This window comes from Jaculus jaculus, chromosome 2, assembly GCF_020740685.1.
Source record: "Jaculus jaculus isolate mJacJac1 chromosome 2, mJacJac1.mat.Y.cur, whole genome shotgun sequence".
NCBI lineage: Eukaryota > Metazoa > Chordata > Mammalia > Rodentia > Dipodidae > Jaculus > Jaculus jaculus.
This window is the reverse complement of record NC_059103.1, coordinates 33,597,514-33,623,550: the sequence shown is the minus strand read 5'-3', so window position 1 is coordinate 33,623,550 and position 26,037 is coordinate 33,597,514. Positions and strand designations below refer to the sequence as shown.

At 46.8% G+C, this 26,037-nt stretch overlaps 2 protein-coding genes across 3 annotated transcripts in view; both read left to right on the top strand.

The window, feature by feature from the left end:
- Positions 1-17,650, top strand: part of Kank2 (KN motif and ankyrin repeat domains 2) — a 58,747-nt gene extending 41,097 nt beyond the window's left edge. The window contains exon 13 of one of the 2 annotated variants that reach the window (XR_006635720.1): positions 17,541-17,650. The gene's annotated coding sequence lies outside the window, so the exon portion shown is untranslated. Of the gene's footprint in view, positions 1-13,021; positions 13,073-17,540 lie in introns of those variants that run through there. The other variant, XR_006635721.1, reaches the window with a different exon arrangement.
- Spc24 (SPC24 component of NDC80 kinetochore complex) lies at positions 13,407-21,424 on the top strand. Its single transcript, XM_004667426.2, has 5 exons — positions 13,407-13,831; positions 17,541-17,685; positions 18,020-18,124; positions 18,233-18,309; positions 21,157-21,424. Exons 1-5 carry the CDS (start codon positions 13,672-13,674, stop codon positions 21,261-21,263), a joined length of 594 nt encoding a protein of 197 aa, XP_004667483.1. The 5' UTR covers positions 13,407-13,671; the 3' UTR covers positions 21,264-21,424.
- Positions 21,425-26,037: the final 4,613 nt, after the last annotated feature.

Below are 26,037 nucleotides of genomic sequence, written 5' to 3'. Positions count from 1 at the left end.
GGTTCAACTCCCGAGAGTCCAAATAAGCCGGACACACAAGGTGATACATGCATACAAGGTGACTCTTGTACATAAATTGGCACACACATCTGGAGTTTGAGGGTAGTGGCTAAGGCCCTAGCACATCAATTCTCTCTTGTGCTCTCATAAAAAATTGGACCGATCAAACTGTCCAGTAAGCACTTCTCTTAATATTCATACCCTCATATTAATGCTACTCTCACTTTGGGTAGAGAATCTTCCATTTTCAGATGGCAGTGACCTTGGGACGACTCAGAAGACATCATAGTGCTGGAAAGAAGTGACTAGAGTACCGAGTAACATCTCGATCACACCTTCCAAGGCTCAGGGTCTAATGGAGAAGAGGTGGCGGAAAGAATGTAAGAGCCAAAGGAAGGGTAGGACTCCTTACAACGTGCTCCCTCCAGACAAAAAATGGCCTAGATATCCATGACCTCATAGTGCCTGACACTACCTACACAAGACCATCATAAGAGGAGGGAAAGATCATGACATCAAAATAAAAGAGAGACTTATTGAGATGGAGAGGGGATATGATGGAGAATGGAATTTCAAAGGGGAAAAGGGGGGAGGGAGGGTATTACCATGGGATATTTTTTATACTCATGGAAAACGTTAATAAAAATTGAGAAAAAAATTGGGCTGAGCTGGGTGTGGTGGGACATGCCTTTAATCCCAGCACTTGGGAGGCAGAGGTAGGAGGATCATTGTGAGTTAGAGGCCACCCTGAGACTACATAGTGAATTCAGGTCAGCCTGGGCCAGAGTGAGACCCTACCTCAAAAAAAACAAACAAACAAACAAACAGGGCTGGAGAGATGGCTTAGCGGTTAAGCACTTGCCGGTGAAGCCTAAAGACCCCGGTTCGAGGCTCGGTTCCCCAGGTCCCACGTTAGCCAGATGCACAAGAGGGCGCACACGTCTGGAGTTCGTTTGCAGAGGCTGGAAGCCCTGGCGCGCCCATTCTGTCTCTCTCCCTCTATCTGTCTTTCTCTCTGTGTCTGTCGCTCTCAAATAGATAAATAAATAAATAAAAGTACTTAAAAAAAAATTTTGGCTGGAGGGATGGCCTAGCAGTTAAGGCATTTGTCTGCAAAGCCAAAGGACCCAGGTTCAATTCCCCAAGACCCACATAAGCCAGATGCATGAGGGGTACATGCATCTGGAGTTCGTTTGCGCTGGCTGGAGACCTTGCGTGCCCATTCTCTCTCTCTCCTCTTTCTCTCAAACAAATAAGTAATTTTTTTTAAATCTAAAATTTGTAACACTTTTATCTCTATACATTTAGGATAAGAGATTCACACCTGGTATCCCAAACTTTTTGTTTGTTTGTTTGTTTTTTTGAGGTAGGGTCTCATTTTTACACAGGCTAACCTGGAATTCACTACAGTCTCAGGGTGGCCTCGAACTCATGGTGATTTACCTCTGCCTCCCAAGTGCTGGGATTAAAGGCATGTGCTACCACACCTGGCTCAAACTTTATTTTTTATTGTTTTAAATGCATCCTTTTTTGCACGTACTATATACAAAATGGACAGAGGCATAAAACAGATCAGGAAGTACATTCTCTTGTTCCCAAGCAGCCTGCCAGCCCTTCCTCCCAGTGGTAAAATGATCTGCTAGCTGGTTTAAATTCTCAAAACACTTCCTTTGTTTTTCCCCTAAGCTGTTCAGCCAGAAGGCAGATAATGGGTGGCTTTCAGAGGTTTTTGGTAGTCCCAGGAATTGATGCAAAGAAGTATATTTCTAAGCAGATGTTGGCTCTCGTCAGTTTCCCAAGGATTTGTGAGCCAAGAAGGGGCCATTGGGATATAAAAAATTTGTTTCTGGGCTGGAAAGGTGGCTTAGCAGTTAAGGTGCCTGCCTGCAAAGCCTAAAGACCCGGGTTTGATTCTTCAGTACCCACATACAGTCAGATACACAAAGTGGTACATGTATCTGGGGTTCCTTTGCAGTGTCTGGAAGCCCTTGTGTACACATTCTGTCTCTATCTTTCTGTGCTTACAAATAAATTTTAAAAATTTAAATTTTTAAAATATTTATTTATTTGAGAGAGAGATGATTGATAATAGATAAATAGATGATGGATGGATGATGGATGGGTGGATGGTTGTATAGATGGATAGAATGGGCACACTAGGGCCTCCAACCACTGCAAACAAACTCCAGAAGCATGCACCACCTTGTGCATCTAGCTTATGTGGGTCCTGCAGAGTCGGACCTGGGTCCTTTGGCTTTGCAGGCAAATGCCTTAACCACTAACCCAACCCACCTCTCCAGCCTTTTTTTTTTTTTTTTTTTTGAGATAGGGTCTCACTCTAGCCCAGACTAACCTGGAAATCACTATGTAGTCTCAGGGTGGCCTTGAACTCACAGTGATCCTCCTACCCCTGCCTCCCAAGTGCTGGGATTAAAGATGTGTGTCATCCCAGTAAGCTAGAAAGGAGATATAAGGGAATATAAAGGAAGGGAGGGGAGTACTTAATAGGATGGTATTGTATATATGTAAGTAGAAAAATAGATTAATGGAGGTGAAAAGGCCTAAGTGAAGTCAGGGGAAGAGATTGAGTAAAGGAAAGGTGGAGGGAGGGCTAATCAAAATCTAAGAGGATATAAATAAATCATATGGAAACCCACTTTTTTGGACAAAGGAACACTCAGGAGCCATAGATTGTTACTAGAAAATTTTCAGTGCCAGGGACGGGATACCTTCCAGTGAGTGAGTTGTTGGCCAGGGAGGTTCCTGATGCCTCCAAAGCATTACAGGCCATTGCAGAGGCCCTTGGTTTCCCACCAGGAACAGATGGTGTGGCGGTTTGAATAGAATAGATGGCCCCCCAAAATATTCAGTTGTTTATTTGTTTGTAGTTTGCATTCTGCAGCCACCTGGCTGGAAGCATTGTCACTGGGTGGATCTTTAGGTGTGGTGGTGGGTTTCAGGTTTCAATCTAAAGATATGCAAAGTGTGCCTAGCTGGAGTTCCTAAAGTGTGCTGTGGCTTTTGACCTTTAGGCTTCCTTCTCTCTCTCTCTCTCTCTCTCTCTCTCTCTCTCTCTCTCTCTCTCTCTCTCTCTCTGCTTGGGCTTGTGAAGGCAGGCCAGCTTCTTCTGCCATTATGGAACTTACCCTGGATCTGTAAGCTTCATTAAATCCCTTCCTCCATAACTGCCTGGTCTGGAAGTTCATCTCAGCGAACCTGAAGCTGTCTGCTACAGATGGTAAGACCCTATTGCTGAGACTCCACATACTTGGGCTGCAAGGCCACTTAGAAATCCTGCTGGAACTGAGATGATAACCTCCTCCATGTAGACCAGCTGACAGAAAGCTGGAAGAAACCATTCTGCATGCAGTTCAATGCAAGAGAGAAAAATCATCAGTGAAGATACTCAACAATGGATGCTGCAAGCCTTATATTTGGCCAGCCAGGCCAAATGAGCCAACAGGTGCAATAGTGGAATGTCTGTCATGGTGAAAGCCAGCTGCCCTCTAATTGGACTGGAGGCCCACTCCATGGGAGAGAATACATCCCTGATACTGAAAACCTACCTACAAAAGGGGTAGTCATGAGCCCTAGGGTGTAATGTCTGCTGCTGTCTGCCTAAATGTATGTACTATGCTCATCAAACAGCCCAGTAAGCACTTCTTTTAATGTTAATGCCCTTATATTAATACTACTCTCACTTTGGGTAGAAAATCTTCCCTTTTCAGATGGCAGTAACCTTGGGACGACTCAGAAGATATCATAGTGCTGGAAAGAAGTGACCAGAGTGTTCAGCACTGCTATATCTCTATCACACCTTTCAAGGCTCAGGGTCTAATGCAGAAGAGGTGGCGGAAAGAATGTAAGAGCCACAGGGTGGCCTCAAACTCATAGCGATCCTCCCACCTCTGCCTCCCAAGTGCTGGGATTAAAGGCATGCACCACCACACCTGGCTTATTGAACCTGGGTCCTTAGGCTTCACAAGCAGTGCCTTAACCACTAAGCTATCTCTTTAGCTCCTTATTTTCTTTTTTAAAGTATTTTTATTTGAGAGAGGGGGACATAAAGAAATGAAGAGAGAGAGTGGTGGGGGGAAGAGAGTATGGGTACATCAGGACCTCCTGCTACTGAAAACGAACCCCAGATACATGTGTCATTTTGTGCATCTGGCTTTGCATGTGTATTAAGGAATTGTGGATATTGGGGAATTGAACCTAGGTTATTAGACTTTGCAAGCAAGTGCCTTAACTATTTAGCAATCTCTCTAGTTCCTACCCTCCTTTCCCAGGTATATTTTTGTTTTGTTTTGTTTTTCAAGGTAGAGTCTCACTCAAGCCCAGGCTGAACTGGAATTCACCATGTAGTCTTAGTCTGGCCTGGAACCCATGGCAATCCTCCTACCTCTGCCTCGCAAGTGCTGGGATTAAAGGTGTATACCACACTAGGCTCCAGGTATTTTTCATTAAGGCTAAGCTTTCTACTTAAGTCTCCAGCAGCCTGCTGGAGGAGGTTGTCACTGGAGGCTGATCCTGGGGTCCAGCCCTAAAGTGTGTTTAGGGACAGGTCTTAATTCCAGCCCAATGATGTGGGGAAGGCAGCTTGAGCTCTGGCTGTTTGTCTTTGTGGTGCTGGCTGTTGGTGATCTCTCTCTGCTTGGATCTATAAAAGGGAGCCAGCTTCTTCTGCCATGGATGGTGCTCCCATGGACTCTGTATGCCTGAAATAAATCCTTTCTTCCCATAAAAAAAAAAAAAGAATGTAAGAGCCAAAGGAAGGGTAGTACTCCTTACAACATGCTCCCTCCAGACAAAAAAATGGCCTGGATATCCATGACCTCATAGTGCCTGACACTACCTACATAAGACCATCGTAAGAGGAGGGAAAGATCATGACATCAAAATAAAAGAAAGACTTATTGAAATGGGGAGTAGATATGATGGAGTATGGAATTTCAAAGGGGAAAAGGGGGGAGGGAGGGTATTACCATGGGATATTTTTTATAATCATGGAAAATGTTTTAAAAATTGAGAAAAAATTAAATTAAATTTTTAAAAAGGCATCATGGAGCTGAGAAGAAGTGACAGGGAAGTGCTCAGTAGTGCAATATCTATCACACCTTCCAAGGCTAAGGGTCCATTGAGGAAGAGGTGATGGAAAGAATGTAAGAGCCAAAGGAAGGGTAAGACTCCTTACAACATGCTCCTCCAGACACAAAATGGCCTGGATATCCATGACCTCACAGTGCCTGACACTACCTACACAAGACCATCATAATAGGAGGAAATGATGATGACATGAAAGTGAAAGAGAGACTGATTGAAAGGTGGAGGAGATATGATGGAGAGTGGAGTTTCAAAGGGGAAAGTGGGGAGAGGGAGGAATTACCATGGGATATCATTTACAATCATGGAAGTTGTTAATTATAAAAATAAAAAAACAAACAAATAACAGTTGTTGAAAAGGAGATCAGTTAGTAGAGTGCTTGTCTAGTGTGCACAAGTCCAGGGTTTGATTTCCAGAACTGTATAAACCAGGCCTGGTAGCATAAGACTGTAATTTCGGCTCTCAGGTCCCTATCCTACTTCCATGCTTTTTTTTTTTTTTGAGGTAGGGTCTCACTGTCCAGCTCAGGCAGACCTGGAACTCACTATGTAGTCTTAGAGTGGCCTCTAACTCTTAGTGGTCCACTTACCTCTGCCTTCCCAGTGCTGGGATTAAAGCGTGTGCCACCACACCCAGTTGGGTTTTTTGTTGTTGTTGTTTGTTTGTTTGTTTGTTTTTTACCACTGAGTTTAAGTCAGGGTTACTTGCATGATCATAGGTAGGAGGCACTTTACTGAAGAATGGCAACCCACCTGTTGCAGTTGCCTTTTTGTTTCTGGCATAAAGCATCAGGCCAAAAGCAGCTAAGGGAGGAAAGTTGTTTATTTTAACTTACAGTCTTGAGGGGAAGCTCCATAATGGCAAGAGAAAGAAGGTAGAGCGGAGGCTGGACAGCACCTTGCCACAGCAGGTGGCAAACAGCAGCAGGAGAGTGAGCTAAACTCTAGCAAAGGGAGCTGGCTGTAACATCCCTAAGTCTGCCTCTAATAAGACATCTACAGGAAGGCTCCACCTCCCAAATTGCCATTCAAAACACATGAGTTTATAAGGGGATACCCAATTCAAACCACCACACCTCCATACCTGTGGGAGGTACGGGGTCTCATGGATCCTCCTTCAGCCATGATGAAATATCGATAGGCTCAATCATGTGCAGGAAACCACATGTGGTGGTTGAGTGTAGCAGCCTCGATGCATCCAGAAGACAGCCTTCCACAGCCTCACTTCCCATCACCCTGCTCCTACATTCTTTCCATCCCCTCTTTTTTGAGGTTCTCTGAGCCTTGGAGGGTGTGTTTTAGATTTCTTTTTTTTTTTTTTTTTTCAGATTCTGCCAATCTTTTATTACATCATAAAAGCAACATTAGGCACTAAATCTTTCAAAATATGTTCTGACCGACTTTCTGAAATTAAAAACTGCATAACCACATCTGTAAGATTTTAATGAACAAAAAAGTTAAATATAAACTTTTATATGCAAAATAGATTATTGTAAAACTGGCAACCTCAGAGCCAAGTACTAAATCTTCCTCCACTGATGTCTGTGTGAGTGGGATGAGGACATGTTAATGAATAAAAATTTAATATCAACTTAATAAATAGAAAAAAAAAAACTTTGAGAGAAACTAGCTTTAAATTGAGGAACATCTTTTGAAATAAACACCTCAGGCCAACCCTGCAGTTCTGAAGTTTTTACTCAAACAGACCTGGACGAAAATGAACATTTACTTCTGGTTACTTGGAATCCAGCTTCGGAAGTAGCCAAGTCATCTCAGTTCCAGAAAGGGAAGAGGACCACGACACCGTTCTGAGGATGCATGGGCAGCCAGTGTCTCTAGATCACATTTCCATGACATTGTGCCAATGCTGATAGTGTCACACTTCCATCGAAAGGCAACCGGGCCTCAACACAGCACTGTCAGGTCAAGCCTCAAAAGAGGAGAGTCCTAACTTCAAGCCAGAGACGCTCACAAACACTGCCTTCTCTCTCTTGCTGATGCCCCTCTGGGTCTCCAGCAGGAAATGGCAGTCTGGTTAACATCCCATTCAGAAATAAATAACTCAAGTCATTTAGAGTTAATTATAAAAGAGCAGTGGAAAAAGGTCACTGCTCAATGTTTGCAAAGGTGTTTTAGATTTCTGACTCATGCATGTTTCTCTAAGTGTAGCCTTGACTTCAAAGATTACTATATACCCATTAGAATGGTCAAAATCCAGAACTGTTGGGAACATCAAATACTAGCAGGAACTGTCATTCCCTGCTGGTGGAAATGCTAGATGGGATAGCAATGCAGGGACACTGTTTGGTGATTTCTTCCAAAACTAAATAAATGTAGTTTTACCATGTCATAAAAAAAAAGGTGTGTGCCACCTTGCCCATCCTACTTTTTCTTTCTTTTTTGCATTTTTAATGTTTATTATTATTATAATTAACATATTTATACATTACATGTTGGTATCCTCTTTTCCCTTGTCCCTGCCCCCATTCCACTGGGTGTTCCTCAGTAGAGTTGCAGGTATTCCCCATGGGGTTGTGATTTATGCATTGTGGGAGCAGTAGTCAGTTATTTCAGAGGGACTTTTTCTTTTTAAAAAAGATATTTTATTTGCATTTATTTATTAGAGAGAAGGAGAGAGAGAAAGGGAAGAAGAGAATGGACACACCAGGGCCTCTGCCACTGCAAAGGAACTCCAGACACATGTGCATCTGGCTTATACGGGTTGTGGGGAAATGAACCTAGGTCCTTAGTCTTCACAAGCAAATGCCTAAACCTCTAAACAATCTCTCATCTTCAGCCCTTACATTTTCTTTTAATGCCAAGGACAGAACTCGGCCTGGTACATACCAGGCAAGAGCTCTACCACCAAACCACCCCCCAATCCCTCACTGTGGATTCTAGGCAAGGCCCTTACTGCCAAGCCACACCTCCAGCCCCATTAACTATTATTAAATAACCATTTCAGTGGCATCTGGCATATTCTTATTATTGTGCAATCCACTGTCCCCACCTTGCAAAACTGAAACTCTGTCCCCATTGAACACTAACCTTGTTTCCCAGTTCCAGCTGCTGGCACCCACCATTATGAATTAGGTTTTTTTTCTTCTCTGAGACAGGGTCTCATGTAGCCTAGGCTGGCCTCCAACTCACTTATGTAGCAGAGTATGACCTTAAACTTTTGATCTTCCTGCCTTATAGGCATGCCCTGTCACAAATGGCTGAATCTGTCATTATGAATCTGAGTGATATAGTGACATCCTATCAGTTGAATTATACAGTTTTTTTAAAATATTTTATTTATTTCCTTGAGAGAGAGAGACAGGGAGAGAGAATGGGCATGCCAGGCCTCTAGCCACTGCAAACCAACTCCAGATGCATGTTCCACCAAGTGCATCTGGCATTATGTGAATTTAGGGACAACAACCTGAGTCCTTTGGCTTTGCTGGCAGGTGCCTTAACCACTGAGCAATCTCTCCAGCCCCAGTCTTTTTTTTCTTTTTTCTTTTTCTTTTTCTTTTTTTCTGGTTTCTGAGGTAAGGTCTCACTTTAGCCCAGGCTGATCTGGAATTCACTATGTGGTCTTCTACCTCTGCCTCCTAAGTGCTGGGATTAAAGGCGTGTGCCATCACGCCTGACTCTCTCTCTCCTTTAATTTAAATTTATTTATTTATTTGTAAGAAGAGAGAGAGATAGAAGAGAGACAGACTGAGAGAGAATGGGCACACCAGGGTCTCTAGCCACTGAAAACGAACTCCAGATGCATGTGCCCCTTGTGCATCTGGCTTACATGGGTCCTGGGGAATCGAACCTGGGTCCTTTGGCTTCACAGGCAAACACCTTAACCGCTAAGCCATCTCTCTAGCCCTTGGGTTTTTGTTTGTTTGTTTGTTTGTTTTGCTTTGTTTTGTTTTTCTTATTTTTCGAGGTAGGGTCTCACTCTAGCTCAAACTGACCTGGAATTCACTATGTAGTCTCAGTGTGTCCTCAAACTCACGGCTATCCTCCTACTTCTGGAAAGAGAGAGAGAGGAGAGCGAAAGAGAAAGAGAAGAGAGAGAGGATAGAGAGAATGGGCATGCCAGGGCCTCCAATCACTGCAAATGAACTCTAGACACATGCACCACCTTGTGCATCTGGGTCCTGGGGAATCAAAACTGAGTTTGTTTGTTTGCTTGTTTGTTTTGCTTTTTCGAGGTAGGGTCTTACTCTCTAGTCCAGGCAGACCTGGAACTCACTATGTAGTCTCAGGGTGTCCTTGAACTCACGGCGATCCACCTACCTCTGCTCCCCCCCAACACCTCCAATGCTGGGATTAAAGTCATGCGCCATCACGCCCAGCAATGGTTTTGGTTTTTGAGGTAGAGTCTCACTCACCTCAGGCTGACCTGGAATTCACTATGAGAATCGAACCAGGGTCATTTGGCTTCGTAGGCAAACACCTTATCCCTTAACTACTAAGCCATATCTCTAGCCCCTTTTTTTGTTTTTTTTGAGATAGGGTCTTACTCTAGCTCAGGCTCCCCTGGAATTCACTATGGAGTCTCAGGCTGGCCTCAAACTCACAGCAGTTTTCCTACCTCTTCAGAGTACTGGGATTAAAGGCATGTGCCACCAAGTCCAGCCAACTTTTTATTTATTTATTTATTTGCTTATTTATTTTTTAAGGTAGGGTCTCCTTCTAACCCAGGCTGACCTGGAATTTACTGTGTAGTCTCAGGTAGACTCAAACTAGCGATCCTTCTAACCTTGGCCTCCCACATCCAGGCTGATCTGAAACTCATAGCTAAAGATGATCTTGAGCTACCACCACCTCTCAAATGCTGGCATGAGAGGCCACAACATGAGGTTTATGCAGGATCGACCCCAGGGCTTAGAGCATGGCAGGCAAGAGGCCTCTACTCACTGGGCTATGTTCTTGGCCCCACGGCTCTAATTCTTTTAAGGATTCTTTACTATTTTCTGGAATAGTTGCACTGCTTTTGATCTCCAGCGACCGCACAAGGCTTTCGCTTCTCATATTCCCATCAGAAAAGTATTTTCTGGGTCTTTTGGGAGTTTGTCCATCCTTTTGGAGAGAAGCCATGGCCATGACTGTGAGGTAGCTCACCCTTTGCTCTTAAATGGGAGGTGGGTAGCCATTCTGGCAGGGGCCTTTATATCTGTCAGGCTCCAGTGTCACAATCCTTATCTCCTAACTGTCCTCACTGATAAGAGAAAGCTATCTTTAGCTTCAGGGTCTAGAAAGAAATGTTAAGAGCCTGCCAAGGTCATGGGTAAAAGCTGCTGCACAGCCAGAAACTGAACCCCAGGTCTTTTTTCCCCCCTTCAGTGCTGAAACTCAGGCCACGTGCCCAGTCTGCGGGTGTTCGAGCGCTGGGCTGCACCCAGCCCAGAACCAACGTCTTCTCACCCCATTCTTTCACCCTGTGCAGTTATGCAATTCACTGAATTTAAACCCAGAGTAAGCGAGTCCCTTGCCAGAGGTGCCAAATGCTGACAGAACAATCTCAGCACTGGGAGCTCAGCCTAGGCTCTGAAAAGCCCATGTCAGAACCAGACAGTGATGTTTCTGTGGGGATTCAATAAGATTGTACTGAAAAACGATGGGAGAAAGCTATCTTTTCAGGCAGTTTCAATTAGAGTTTGAGGCTCAAAGAGAACCATGAGATGCCACCCCACACGCCACCACAGAAATGGAACTTGTGTCTGATGGAGGCTGATCTACAGCACCTCCTGCTGCCCAGGCTAGCATGCTACCTAGACAGAAAACTCTGGATCCGCCCTCAATTTACCAACCAATAAGGTCTTCCCCTTGCCTATCAAAGCTCCTGTAAAAGACTGCTCAGCTTAGCTTTGTTTCTCTGTTAGGCCTGCCTACTGCCCTTTCTTGGGGCCACAAGGATACACATGAGTCTAGCTTCCCCCTCACCCAGCCTGGCTTGGTGCCAAGGAAGAACATAAAACTGTTTCTTGGTTTGGATGGCCTTTCTGTTTGTCTCTGCTTTATAGTTTTGGATAACTTCTCTTTTTTATTACAATCAAGACTTTCCTCTGGTTTTTGAATCTACAATGTGTGGGTTCTTCCCAACTTTCCTTACACAAGCTCCTAGATTCTGCTTCCCACGTGTCAGTAGCTTTACTCTACTCCGTCTTGAAAAGCCCCAGTTTCAGGATGGCGAGATGGCTCAGCGGTTGAGGCACTTTGCCAGCAAAACCAAAGGACCCAGGTTTGATTCTCCCGTACCCACATAAGCCAGATGCACAAGGTGGCACATGCATCTGGTGGCACATGCATCTGGAGTTTGTTTGCAGTGGCTGGAGGCCCTGGTGCACCCATTCTCTCTCAAACAAATAATTTTTTTTTTTTTTTTTTTTTTTTTGGTGTTTTGAGGTAGGGTCTCACTCTAGCCCAGGCTGACCTGGGATTCACTATGGAGTCTCAGGATGGCCTTGAACTCATAGCGATCCTCCTACCTCTGCCTCCCGAGTGTTGGGATTAAAGGCGTGTACCACCACGCCCAACCAAATAAATAATTTTTTTAAAAGCCTCAGTTTCTCTTAAATCCACATGCTTGTAGTTCTACTCCACTTTTTCTCCCCCAAAATTCAGTTTCTCTTAAACCTTTTATAAACTATGCAGTGTTTCCAAATGAGTGTGTTTCCTAAACCCAACAATTTGTGATTGCTTCCTTAAATAAACCCCACAATTTGTGAATTCCCCTCAATAAATTGTTTTTTGTTGTTGTTTTTTAATTTTTTACTTATTTGAAAGTAAATAGGCAGAGAGAGAGAGAGAGAAAGAGAGGGAGGGAGAGAAAATGGGCGCACCAGGGCCTCCAGCCACTGCAAACGAACTCCAGACGCATGCGCCCCCCTTGTGCATCTGGCTAACGTGGGTCCTGGAGAATTGAGCCTCAAACCAGGGTCCTTAGGCTTCACAGGCAAGCGCTTAACTGCTAAGCCAGTTCTTCAGCCCTGTTTTTTTTTTTTTAAGACATGGTTTCATTATGACCTAGAATTCAATATGTAGTCTATGCTTGCCTTGAATTTACAGTAATACCCTTGTCTGGGCCTCTGAGTAGCTGGCATTTCAGGCCACCATTCCTGGTGCTTTGTTTTAATTGTTTTAAAATATATTTTATTTATTTATTTATTTGAGTGAGAGAGAAAGAGTCAGAGAGAGAGAGAACGAATGGGCATGCCAGGGCCTCCAGCCACTGCAAACAAACTACAGATGTGTGCGCCCCCTTGTGTATCTGGCTTATGTAGGGCCTGGAGAGTCAAACCAGGATCTTTCGGCTTTGCAGGCAAACGCCTTAACCCCTAAGCCATCTCTCCAGCCCAATTTTTGTTTTTGTATGTGCTGTGCTGAGGATCAGTCTAGGACCTCCTGAATACTAGGTTCATGCTCTACCAACTGAGCTATAGATCCAGGCCCAACCTTTTAGAAAATCTATTTATTTATTTTATTTGAGAGAGAGAGAAAGAGAAAGAAGCAGACAGTAAGAGAGTGAGTATGGTGTGCCAGGTCCTCCTGCCACCGCAAATGAACTCCAGATGCATGCACTACCCTGAGCATCTGGCTCTACATAGGTACAGGGGAAATGAATCTGGGCCATGAGGCTTTGCAAACAAGCGCCCTTAGCCACTGAGCCATCCCAACTTTTTTTCATTTTATTATTATTTATTTTATTTCAGACACACAGAGAGAGGCAGATAAGAGAGTATGGGCTCACCAGGGCCTTCAGCTGCTGTAAATAAACTCCAGACACATGTGCCCCCTTGCACATCTGGCTTACGTAGGTCCTGGAGAATCAAACCTGGGTCCTTAGACTTTGCAGGCAAATGCCTTATCCACTAAGCCATCTTGCCAGCTTCCCCCCCCCCAACATTTTTTTGTATTTTTTTTTTAATGACAGAGAGAGAATGAGAAAAAGAGATGGTGCACCAGGGCCTCCAGCCACTTCAATTGAACTACAGATGTGTGTACGACCTTGTGCATCTGGCTTTACATGGGACCCGGAGAGGTAGGAGGATCACTGTGAGTTTAAGGCCCACCTGGTCAACTGAATGAGTTCGAGCCTGCCTCGTGCTCCAGAGTGATTCCAGGTCAGCCTGGGTTAGAGCGAGACCCTGCCTCGAAAAAGCCAAAAATAATAACAATAAATGAGCAGTGCACCGCTTCTAACAGGCCTTGCATACAGCAGCTGCTGCGCGCCGCGCATGCGCACCAGGGAGCCTGCCCGCCCGCCCCACTCCCTGATTGGCTAGCGGAGATGACTGACAGGTCTTCGTGCGCCGCCGCACCAGCCTACACGCGACGAACGTCCCTAATTTTGGCTTGTTTGCTGGGTTGGATTTCCGAGGTAGGGGCTGTCTGTGGCGCAGGCTGGCCTGGAGTCACTGTGCAGGCTCAGGGTGGCCTCGGAGAGCGGCCCCAGTCTCGAGACGCGCCCTCTGCGCGCTGCTTGGTCGCTCTGCCCAACCGACTGAGGGCCTATCCGGTCGCCGGGCCCTCGGGAAGGGGGCGTGCCCGCGGGCGCACAAGTTTGCGCGGGCTGCCGTGGACATGGCGGCCTTCCGCGACATGGAGGAGGTGAGCCTCGGGCTGCTGAGCCTGCTGGGAGCGAACCGCGCCGAGGCGCAGCAGCGGCGGCTGCTCGGGCGCCACGAGCGGCTGCTGGAGCGGCTGCTGGAGACGCAGGACGCCGCCGAGCTGCGGCTGCGAGGTGAGGGCGGGCGGGCGCGGAGCACGCGGCCCGGGCGGGCTCCGGACCCTCCGCCAGCGCCGCCCAGACGAGCGCTCTGAGGCTTGACCTCACTCGAGTCCTCCTTGTCCTTTGTTGGGACCAGCCCACGTCTTCCTCTTAGACTGTTCGGAGGTGCTGGGCGAGCCCCTCTGGGAGGCAGCCACGGGGAGCAAGACGTTTGGGGGCCTGACAGGGCTACTGGGGAGGCAGGACATCAGAAAAAGGCCGTGTGCCCAGTGGTGATGGGCCAGTGGGTTAAAGTAAAATGTGTCAGTATGTCTGGTGACGTATGGGGGGTCAGATGAGTGAGGGTCGCTTATGAATGTTGTAAGCAAGACCTTGTAGATGGGCTGGAGAGATGGCCCAGAGGTGCTTGCCTGCAAACCCTAACGATTCCCAGGACCCGCGGGTAAGCCAGATGCACAAAGTGGCACGTACTTTGCAGGGGCTGGAGGCCCTGGTGCACCCGTTCTCTCTGTCTGTCTCTCTCAAATAAAGAAGATAAAATGCGAAAAGAAAATCCTTTTTAAAGAAACACCTGTGTGTGGGGGGTATTACCATGGGATATTTTTTATAATTATGGAAAATGTTAATAAAAATTGAGAAAATAAATAAATATATAAATATCCCATAAAAAAGAAACACCTGGAGTAGAGGGAGGAAAGGATATAATTTGAAAAGTGATATATGAGCCAGGCATGGTGGTGCACATCTGTAATCCAAGCACTTGAGGATTGGAAACAGGGGGATCGGGGACTCATGTTCATCTTCCCTACCTAGAGAGTTCCAAGCTGGGTATGGTGGCGCACGCCTTTAATCCCAGCACTCGAGAGGTAGAGGTAGGAGGATCACCATGAGTTCGAGGCTACCAAAGACTACATAGTGAATTCCAGGTCATCCTGAGCTAGAGTGAGACTCTACCTCAAAAAAAAAAAAGAAAGAAAGAAAAGAAAGAGAGTGAGTGAGTTCCAGGCCAAACTGGGCTACATGAGACTGCTTCAGCCGGGGGGGGGGGGGGGGGGGGGGGGGGGGTGCACGCCTTTAATCCCAGCACTCGAGAGGCAGAGGTAGGAGGATCGCCATGAGTTCGAGGCCACCCTGAGACTCCATAGTGAATTCCAGGTCAGCCTGGGCTAGAGTGAGACCCTACCTCGAAAAAACCAAAATAAATAAATAAATAAGAAAGAAAATTAGCCTATAATGGGGGCCTGGAGATTGGGGTGTAATCCACTTAGATCCCTAGCACCAGAAACAAGCGTGTGAAAACTAAAGGGCTTTGCCCTAAGGATACTAGGGAGTTGTGGCAGGTACTTGAACTGGGAGTTACTCTGCATCTGTCCTCCGATACAGCCGCTGGAGATGGCACAGGGTGCACTGGCAAATGGATCTGGGGAGAAATCCAAACAGGGAGTCACTGTGGCTGTGGGGGACATGAAGCTCCACATACCACAGACAAGGATCAGAGCTAGACAAGAGGGGACTTTGCTTGCATGGTTAATTGGTTGTGGAAACTGAGTACTAGGCCTCCAGCTATAGGAGTTTTTTTCTTTGGGAGGTCATGTGTATATGTTTATGCAATTATACTTGTATGTGCATGTGCACACGTGAGTGTGCATGTGTCATTCTTTACCCTCTTTTCTTGGAAATAGGGTGTCACTCTAGCCCATGTTGATCTGGAATTTACTCTCTAGTCTCAGGGTGGCCTCGAACTCATGGTGATCCTCCTATCTCTGCCTCTGTGCTGGGATTAAAGACGTGATTCACTGTAAGACAGATGCACAAGGTGGTGCATGCATCTGGAATTTGTTTGCAGGGCCTGGAGGCTCTGGTGCGCCGTTTCTCCCTCCCTCCCCCCCCATAAATAAATAAAAATAAAATATTAAAGGCTTGGGTCACCACACCTGGCTTTCTATCTACCTTTTTAAAATATTTTGTTTATAGGAGAGAGAGGTGCACCAGAGCCTTCAGCCACTACAAGTGAACTCCAGACACCTGTGTCACCTTGTGTATCTGGCTTTACATGGGTACTGGGGAATTGAACTTGGGTGCTTAGGCTTTGTAGGCAAGCACCTTAGCCACTGAGCCATCTATCCAGCCCATCTACCTTTTTTTGAGACAGAGGCTATCATTGGTATGGAGCCCATCACTGGGCTTGACTGACTGGCCAGTAAGTTCCAGCGATCTGCTTGCCTCTACCTTCTTAGCTCTGGGGTTACAAACACATACCATCACATCTGTCATCTGTGGATTCTGGTGTTTGAACTTGAGTTCTCGTACTTGCAAGGCAAGTCCTTGATCCACTGAGCTGTCTTTAATTTTTTTTGTTGTTGTTGTTTGTTTGTTTTCGAGGTAGGGTCTCACTCTAGCCCAGGCTGACCTGGAATTCACTACGTAGTCTTAGGGTGGCCTCGAACTCACGGCAATCCTCCTACCTCTGCCTCCCGAATGCTGGGATTAAAAGCGTGCACCACCATGCCTGGCTGTAATTTTTTTTTGAGTCAATTTCTTGTTATATAGCTTTTGCTGGCCTGGAGCTCACTTTGTAGACCACACTGGACTTGTGATTTTCTTGCCTCTTCAGTGCTGGGATTATTGGGCAGCTATTTTCTTGTTTTTATTTTTTTAATATTTTATTTTTATTTATTTGAGAGAGAAAGAGGCAGAAAGAGTGTGGGAGGGGATGGGTGCACCAGGGCCTCCAGCCATTGCAAGCGCACTCCAGACACATGTGCCACTTTATGCATCTATCTTATGTGGGTCCTGGAGAATTGAATCTGGGTCCTTTGGCATTATAGGCAAACGCTTTAACCTCTAAGCCATCTCTCCAGCCACTGCCGCCTTCTCCTCTTCCTCCTTCTTCTTTTTTTAGTGTTTTTGAGACAGGGTCTCACTCTAGCTAAGGCTGACCTAGAACTCACTATAGCTCAGGCTGGCCTTCAACTCACAGCAATCCTCCTACTTCAAATGCTGGGACTAAAGGTATGTACCACCACACCTGTCTACATGCTATTCTTTTTTTAAATATTTTATTTAGTTTTATTTATTTATTAGAAAGGCAGGCAGAGAGAGAATGGGCATGCCAGGGTCTCCAGCAGCTGCAAATGAACTCCAGATGCTTGTGTCACATTGCACATCTGGCTTATGTGGGTCCTGGGGAATCAAACCTCGGTCCTTTGGCTTTGCAGGCAAGTGTCTTAACCACTAAGACATCTCTCCAGCCGTAAGTGCTATTCTTACTACAATTGGTACACATGTGCAGTCCCAGCAGTCAGAAGATAGAGGCAGGATTGCAAGTTCCAGGCCAGCCTAGGCAACATAATGAGACATAATTACCAAAGCAAAAGACCAGAATCAACTCTCAACAAACAAGTGAGCTAACAAACAGGCCAAGTTTCAGAGAAGCCCCTGACTTTAGTATTTTTGGTATATTTATTTTTGTTTTGACACAGAGTGTTGCCATTTAACCCAGGCTGGTCTGGTTCTTCTACTTGATAACAGGTGTGTGCCACCACCCTCAGCAATTTGTGTATATTTAAGTGTGTTTTGGCAAAATAGGAATACTTCCAGCTGGGTCTCTCTGGTAGGTGCTTGGAAACAGGTGCAGAGTAGAGCAGAGGTGGCATGTCCCCCTGCTCTGAGCCCAACTGTCAGAAAGACAGACCCAAGGGAACCTGCTTCTGTTCTACAGAGACCCTGGCTGCAGAGGAAGAGGTGGCCCAAAGCCTTCTTGAACTGAAGGAATGCACACGTTTGGCGGGCACTGAGCTGCAGCAGCTGGAGGCTGAGCTCCGGAAGGCCAGCGAGGAAGACAGTTGTCTGCAGGCTAGCCTCTGATATCCTTTACCTCACTCCACAAACTCTCTTGAAAACACACTTGGGTGGGGTTGAGGGCATGGCTTAGGGGTAGAACTCCTGCCTAGAATCCACAGTGAGGCTGGGGGCGTGGCTCAGGGGTGGAGCTCCTGTCTAGAATCCACAGTGAGGACTGGTGTGTGGCTCAGCTGCAAAATGCCACCTTGTATGCCCAACACTCTAGCTTTCATTCCCAGTTATAAGAAAAAAATGTGATTGGTACTTGATGCCCTAGGCCTCATGGTATATGGCAGGTTGACAGCCCTTGCTACCTCCCTCCCTCCAGGGTCAGGATCCTTAACTGTCCTGTTGCACTCAGCTCACCGCAGAGCTGCAGGAGCTCAAGGAGATGGAGGCAGCCCTCCAGAGACAGGAGAAGGAAGTTGATGAGGACACCACAGTCACCATCCCTTCTGCTGTGTAGGTTCTACAAGTGTGGGTGGAGCTCTGCCTGTTGGCTTATGCTGTGGCCCTTGGCAGTGCTGGAGTGACTTTTTCTCTCTCCTTCTATTTTCCACCCTTGTCCAGGTATGTGGCCCAACTTTATCACCAAATTAGTAAAATAGAATGGGATTATGAATGCGAGCCAGGGATGATCAAAGGCAGTATCCTTTTTGTTTGGAAGTCAGTAGGGATATTAAATGACACAGCATCTGTGAACAACAGTGTAGTGGGTCCTCTGGAGTTAAACTAGATTGAGCCCTGGATTGACCAATTCCACTTCTGGTAAGAATTGAGGGGCTCAGTGGCTAAAGGAACTTCCTTGGGAACCCTGATGGCCCATGTTCAATCCCTCAGTAAAGCCAGATGCACAACGGGATACATGCATGTGGAACTTGTTTGCAGTGTCAAGAGGCCCTGGCATACCCATCCTCACTCTTGCTCTGTTTGCCTCAAATAAATAAATATAAATATTAAAATAAATATTTTTTTAATTGAAAAGGTTTTAAACTTTTTTGGGGGGGAGGGGGGTTTCAAGGTAGAGTCTCACTCTAGCCCAGGCTAGAATGAGAATTGGAATTCACTATGTAGTCTCAGGGTGGCCCTGAACTCACAGCAATCGTCCTACCTTTGCCTCCCCAATGCTGGGATTAAAGGTGTGCGCCACCATGCTCAGCTTTTCTTATTTTTTTCTAAATATTTTATTATTTTTATTTATTTACTTGAGAACAACAGACACAGAGAGAGAAAGAGGCAGATAGAGATATAATGGGCATGCCAGGGCCTCCAGCCACTACAAACAAACTCCAGATGCGTGCACCCCCTTGTGTATTTGGTTAACATGGGTCCTGAGAATTAAACCTTGAACCAGGGTCCTTAGGCTTCACAGGCAAGCACTTAACCACTAAGCCATCTCTCTAGCCCAATTTTTCTTATATTTTTTGTTTGTTTGTTTGTTTGTTCAAGGTAGGGTTTCACTCTAGCTCAGGCTTTCCTGGAATTCACTATGTAATCTCAGAGTGGCCTCAAACTCATGGTGATCCTCCTACTTCTGCCTCCCGAGTGCTGGGTTAAAGGCGTGTGCCACCATGCCTGGCAACTTTTCTTATTTTTAATAGCTTATTTCTCTATTGAGAGAGAGGCAGATAGAGATAATAGCATGCCAGGACCTCCAGCTACTGCAAACATATTCCAGACACGTGTGCCACCTTGTGCATCTGGGATTACATGCATACTGGCAAATTGAACCTGGGTCCTTCAGCTTTGCTGGCAAGTGCCTTAACCACTAAGCCATCACTCCAGCCCTAAAACAGGGTTTTGAAGAGATGTGATATATCATGTTCATAAAGGTAATATTCACACTAGCTAAAAGGTAGAAGTTGCTGGGCGTGGTGGCACACGCCTTTAATCCCAGCACTTGGGAGGCAGAGGTAGAAGGATCGCTGTGAGTTCAAGGCCACCCTGAGACTACATAATGAATTATTCCAGGGTAGCCTGGACTAGAGTGAGATCCGACCTCGAAAAACCAAAAAAAAATCTTTTTAATTGTTTATTTGCAAGCATAAAGAGACAGATAAAAAGAAAGAGATTGGGCACACCAGGGCCTCTAGCCAGTGCAAGTGAACTAGATGCATGTGCCACCTTGTGCATCTGGCTTTACATGGGTACTGCTGAATTGAACCCAGGCTTTGCAGGCAGTTGTGTTGATACTGAGCAATCTTTCCAGCCTCCCCCTCCACAAAAGGAACTTTTTTAAGTTAAAAAAAAATTTTAGCCCAGCATGATGATACATACTTATAATCCTAGCACTCTGGAGGTTGAGGCAGGATGATCACCATGAGTTCAAGGCCAGCCTGGGCTATAGAGTGAATTCCAGGTCAACCTAGGCTAGAGTGAAACCCTGCCTCAAGAAGGGTGAGAAGGTGTACTGGGAAGATGGCTCAGTAGTTGGAGATGTTTGTTTGCAAAGTCTGCTGGCCCAGGTTCACTTCCCAAGCCACCCACATAAAGCCAGGTGTGGCATAAATATATGGCGTTAGTTTGCAGCAGCAAGAGGCCTTGGCACAGCCATATGCACACGTGCAAATAAATATTTTAAAAATGTTTATTTCCCAGGCGTGGTGGCACATGAGACCCTACCTTGAAAAAACAAAACAAAACAAAATAATTTGAGGGAAAGAGCAAATGGCTACACCTGGGCCTCTGAGCTGCTGCAGACATGCTCCACGTTGTGCATCTGGTTTACGTGGGTACTGGGGAATCGAACCAGGGTCTTAGGCTTTGCAAGTAAGTGCCTTTAACCATTCAGCCATCTCTCCAACCCAAATAATATTTTTGTTTTGTTTTGTTTTTTGTTCTTTTGAGATAGAGTCTCGTTCTAGCCCAGGCTAACCTGGAATTCACTGTGTCATCTCATGCTATCCTTGAACTCATAGCAATCCTCCTACCTCTGCTTCCCGAGTGCTGGGATTAAAGGCATGCGCCACTATGCCCAGCAATTTATTTATTTATTTTTAACTTTTTTGGTTCATTTTTATTTATTTATTTGAGAGTGACAGAGAGAGAGAGAGAGAGGCAGACAGACACAGAGAGAGTGGGTGTGCCAGGGCTTCCAGCCACTGCAAATGAACTCCAGATGCGTGCACCCCCTTGTGCATCTGGCTAACGTGGGTCCTGGGGAATCAAGCCTCAAACCGGGGTCCTTAGGCTTCACAGGCAAGTGCTTAACTGCTAAGCCATTTCTCCAACCCTCAATTTTTTTTTAAATAAACTGGTATGGTGGCATGCACCGTTAATCCCAGCACTCTGGAGGCAGAGGTAGGAGGATTGCTGTGAGTTTGAGGCCACCCTGAGATGACACAATGAATTCCAGGTCAGTGTGGGCTATAGTGAGACCTTACCTCAAAAAAAAATTTTTTTTTAATAAAGAAATTAGAAAAAAATGAAAGTATCCTGTCCCCTGAGGCTATGGGAAAGGCTGTGTATCCTTTTTCCTTGCATTAAACCCACAGTCCACCATGGGCCCACTGTGGCCCAGCCCATCCACCTGGACAGCACCCAGCTGTCCAAGAAGTTCATCAGCGATTACCTCTGGAGCCTGGTGGATACTGCCTGGTAGCTGGAGCATCACAGACAGCACCTTGCCTGGGGATTGTGGGCTGGGGAGCCCAGTGGTGGGTCAGTTTGAAATTAAATGTTTATCATGGAAATTGCTAATTAAAAAAATAAAAAGATTCAAAAAATAAAGAAATTAAATGTTTATTTGTGAATGTATGTAAATGAGGCTTTCTGTTTTTCCTTTCTGGGGGAAATCCTTTTGGATATTTATTTTGTTGTAAAACAGTCTGAACCCAGAAATCACTATGTAGCTGAGGCTGGCCTGGATCTACTGGAGTTGCAGGTATAAGCCACCACACAGAGCTCTTTTTTGTTTTGTTTTTCTGTAAATGGTTTTTTGTTTTTTCTTTCTTTGTTTATTGAGAGAGCAAGAGAGAATGAGCCTTCGGCCTCTGCAAAGAGACATGTACTACCTTGTACATCTGGCTTATTTGGGTCCTGGGGAATCAATTGAGCCTGGGTCTTTTGACTTTACAGGTGAGCGTCTTAACCAGTAAGCCATCTCTCCAGCCCTAAATGAGTTTTATTCAGTCTTTATCTCTTGATTTTTTTCCTCTTGGACCCTGAAATGGCATTGACTAGATATCCATTCAGAGTTGACCTAATCCCACCCAGCTGCTGCTCAAATATGTTAAGCTCACTTACAAATGACGAGTGTAGGATGATGCAGTGTGGTAACTTGATAATATTTTTTTATATTTTCTTTTTTTTGTTGGTTTTTCAAAGTAGGGTCTCATTTTAGCCCAGGCTGACCTGGAATTCACTATGGAGCCTCAGGGTGGCCTTGAACTCACAGCGATTCTCCTACCTCTGCCTCTCGAGTGCTGGGATTAAAGGCGTGTGCCACCCGGCTTTTTTAATAATAATATTTTCTATTGATTTAATGTGTGGGGAATGAAGTCCAGGGCCTAATACATGGTAGGGAAGGGTTCTGTTGAGCCACGCCCCCAGCCCTCACTGTGGATGCTAGGCAGGTGCTCCACCCCTGAGCCAGGTTCCCAGCCCTCACTGAATTCTAGGTAGGAGCTGAGCCACCCTCAGGAAGGTTGGTGGTTCCTTACTTTATTTTTTTCCTGAGGTAGGGCCTCACTCTAGCCCAGGCTGACCTGGAACTCACTATTTAGTCGCAGGGTGCCTCAAAAGTCCTAGCTCTACTTCCCAGGTGCTGGAATTAAAAGCATTGTCCAGCATACCCAGCTGGTGAGGTCCTTTCAGAAGCCTGGAATGGGAGAACATCCTTGTCTGTATCAGCTTCCCAAGAGCAAATGACAAGCCAGAGCCAAGTTTCCCCACCAGCTCTTTTTCTGGGTGTTGACACTACGATATTGAGCACCACCCCTGGCCTCCACCCACTAGATGCCAGTAGGGCCCTAATGCTCCATGGAGGTAAAAGAAAGTGAGGGCCATTTGTGGGTGACCTTAGGGGAAGACCACCCAAGGCCAGTGTCTTCAAGCCCATCACCAGCCCATGGACAGTGGCTGAGTCACTGCTGTGCATCTGGTGGCTTTTCATGCTAATATGGGACACTACTGCTAAATAGCTCCTCCACATGCCTGCCTGTGCGGTTGTTGAAGAACCCACAGCCCAAATAAAACCACATCTGGCCTTTGAAAGCTGACCTGTAGACCTCTGAATGCCTAGGAGAGAAAGGCTCAGGCTGGGACACTCAAGATCGAAAGACTCAGACAAGGTTAATCTCTGGTTCAGGCCCTGAGCCCCCTAGGAAAGGAACAGCCTTGCATTGTTCTGGGAGGGGTCCTACTGCTGCTCCTCAAAAATCCCAAGTCCTCAGTAGCATGATCTCCATTCAGAAAGATATGCCTTCAGAGAGGCAGCACCCTTCTCTCCCCTCATCACTGGGCATACCTAGAGACTGACCTCAGAAGGGAGACTGGCAGAGGGCCCTGGAGAGGCCCTAGCTATGCATGCCTGGGCCTTGAGTCAGCTGCCCAGGACAGCCTCAGGCCACAGCCTCCAGTTTAAACTGGAGCTTTAAAGCCCTGCCCCCACTCTGGTATTTTCCTTCTCTGAGAACTGCTCTGTGGACCGTTACTCCAATGCAGGCGGCCAAAGCCAGGCATGGTGGTGCATGGCTTTAATCCCTGCACTAGGGAGGAAGAGTAGGAAGATCGCTGTGAGTTGGAGGCCACCCTGAGACTACATAGTGAATTCCAGGTCAGCCTGGACTAAAGTAAGACTCTACCTCGAAAAGCCAAAAAAAAAAAAAATAATGAGGGGCCTGGAGAGGCTTCAGGAATGGCTCCAGGGCTAAGGCGTTTGCCTGCAAAGCCTGCGGGCCTGAGTTTGATTACCCAGTACACACCTAAAGCAAGATGCATAATTTGGTACATGCATCTCTGGTTCATTTACACTGGCATGCCCTCTCATTCTCTACCTCTTTCTCATCTCAAATTAATAAATTAAAAAAAAAAAGGGAATGAGGAATCAAGTCAACTGTTAGGACTGGAGCTCAGCCATTCACACATGCCCTAAGGCCAGCATCTGGAGCCATAAAGCTGGGTGTCCCCTGTGGCACACAATGTCTTTTAACCTCCTCAGGTTTCACCTGAGCTCCCTAGGCAGGAGCTCTAACTCTGAGCCACGCCCCCAGTCCTCACTGGGGATTCTAGGCAGGAGCTCTACCCCTGAGCCACGCCCCCAGCCCTCACTGTGGATTCCAGACAGGAGCTCTACCCCTGAGCCATGCCCCCGGCCCTCACTGGATTCTAGACAGGAGCTCTACCCCCGAGCCACGCCCCCGGCCCTCACTGGATTCTAGACAGGAGCTCTACCCCCGAGCCACGCCCCCGGCCCTCACTGGATTCTAGGCAGGAGCTCTACCCCCGAGCCACGCCCCCAGCCCTCACTGTGGATTCTAGGCAGGAGCTCTACCCCTGAGCCACGCCCCCAGCCCTCACTGGGGATTCTAGGCAGGAGCTCTACCCCTGAGCCACGCCCTCAGTCTCAGCTCAGGCCTCCCCTGTTGTGTTAGGTATGCTAACCCCGCCCCCCCCCAGTTAGGGTTTCACTCTAGCTCAGGCCTGACCTGGAATTCACTATGTAGTCTCAGGGTGGCCTCAAACTCACAGTGATCCACCTACCTTTGCCTCCTGAGTGCTGAGATTAGAGTATGCCACCACGCCCAGCTGTGTATGGACAGGGTGCTTCTCCCTGGTGGAAGCAAGTCCACTGTGTCTGGCAACACAGCACCCAGCAAATGAGGAAATTAAGCCCAGAGGTGTCAAGCAATTTGTCTCAGGTTTCTGCACCTGGTTGGTGGCAAACCCTGGGGTTTATAACCGGAACCATTTGGATAGATTAAGAGCTTTTAAACACAGCTAGGAATGAGATCATTTCACTTGGTAATAAATAAACTGAAATAATATACTATGGAAGATAGGGCTCTGTTGGGGGTCTGGAAGGGAGATGTCATTCAAGTGCAGATCTGAGTCCTCAGGGAACAATGATGTGGAGACAGGCAATCAGAGAAGTAACAAGAATCAATTGCAGGGCTGGAGAGGACTCAGTGGTCAAGACACTTGTCTGCAAAGCCTAAGTCAGGTTCAACTCCCCACAAAGTGGCGCATAAAGCTAGAGTCTGCAGTGGCTGAAGGCCCTGGTGTGCCATTCTCATTGGCTCTCTTCTATCCCTGATTGCAAATAAAGTAAAATAAAATAAATCACGTGCAGAGCTGGGCATGATGGCCCTAGCAGCCTGGGCCAGAGTGAGGCCCTACTTGGAGAAACAGAAGAGCAAGAGCCAGCAAGGAAAGAAGATGGCTCCCTTCGAGTGCACCTTGATCCCTGGGTGCCTGCAGTCCACAGTTCCCAGAAGGGGCGCAAAGTTGAAGCCTAAGTAAAGGAAACCTGACCTCTTTTTTTTGGGGGGGGGGGTAGAGCCTCACTTTCTAGTCCAAGCTGACCTGGAATTCACGATGTAGTCTCAGGACCTTTGAACTCACAGCGTCCTCCTACCTCTGCCTTCCAAGTGCTGGGATTAAAGGCGTGTGCCACTGTGCCCAGCTGGACCTGTCCTCTTGATGTAGTTCACAGTGCAGTGGATTGGACCATTAGGGGCTCTCCCCAAATTCTTCCCACACCTTCCAAGAGGCAGCTAGGCCTGAGGGAAGAGCAAGACTTGGGAGGAGGAAACTCAATCTCCCAGGGCAGGAAGCCACATAGAACCCTCAACTGCCAGGAGGGGAGCTGGGCCAGGCAGGAAGCCTGGGAGCTTCCCTCCGGAGGCTGTGGGGGGATGGTGGGGCCTGGGGGCTCACATACACACACGACTTCAGCTGCTTTCTGCCATCATGGAAAATCCCTGTTTAGCCTGTTGAGGGGGAGCTTATTCTGAATGTGGGGGGCAGCTGCAGAGCAGTACACACTCCTGCTTGCCTCCAGCCTTCCTCCCACAGACCTGGACTTTAGACCCCTAAAGTACTCACCACACAACTGTGGATCGGGATACTATGGGCAGGAAGAAACCCCAGCCTGGGAGCTGGGAGGCACTAGGGTGAGGCGAGAAGTCATAGGGAATGTCTCCGCATTTGGGACATTGCTGGGTTTGGGCAGGGAAACCACACCCCTTCCTAACAACACACCTGGCCACTTGTCTTCAGTCTGGGACTCCTACTTTCACTGAGCTGTCCGCACACCTCACCCACATAGTGGAACAAGTCTCTCCTAGTGATCACTTACCACTCCCTCTTTGTGATCACATTCTACTCATTTTTGTTCTTGGATATATTTGGAATGGGAAGTTGGGAGTGGGTGG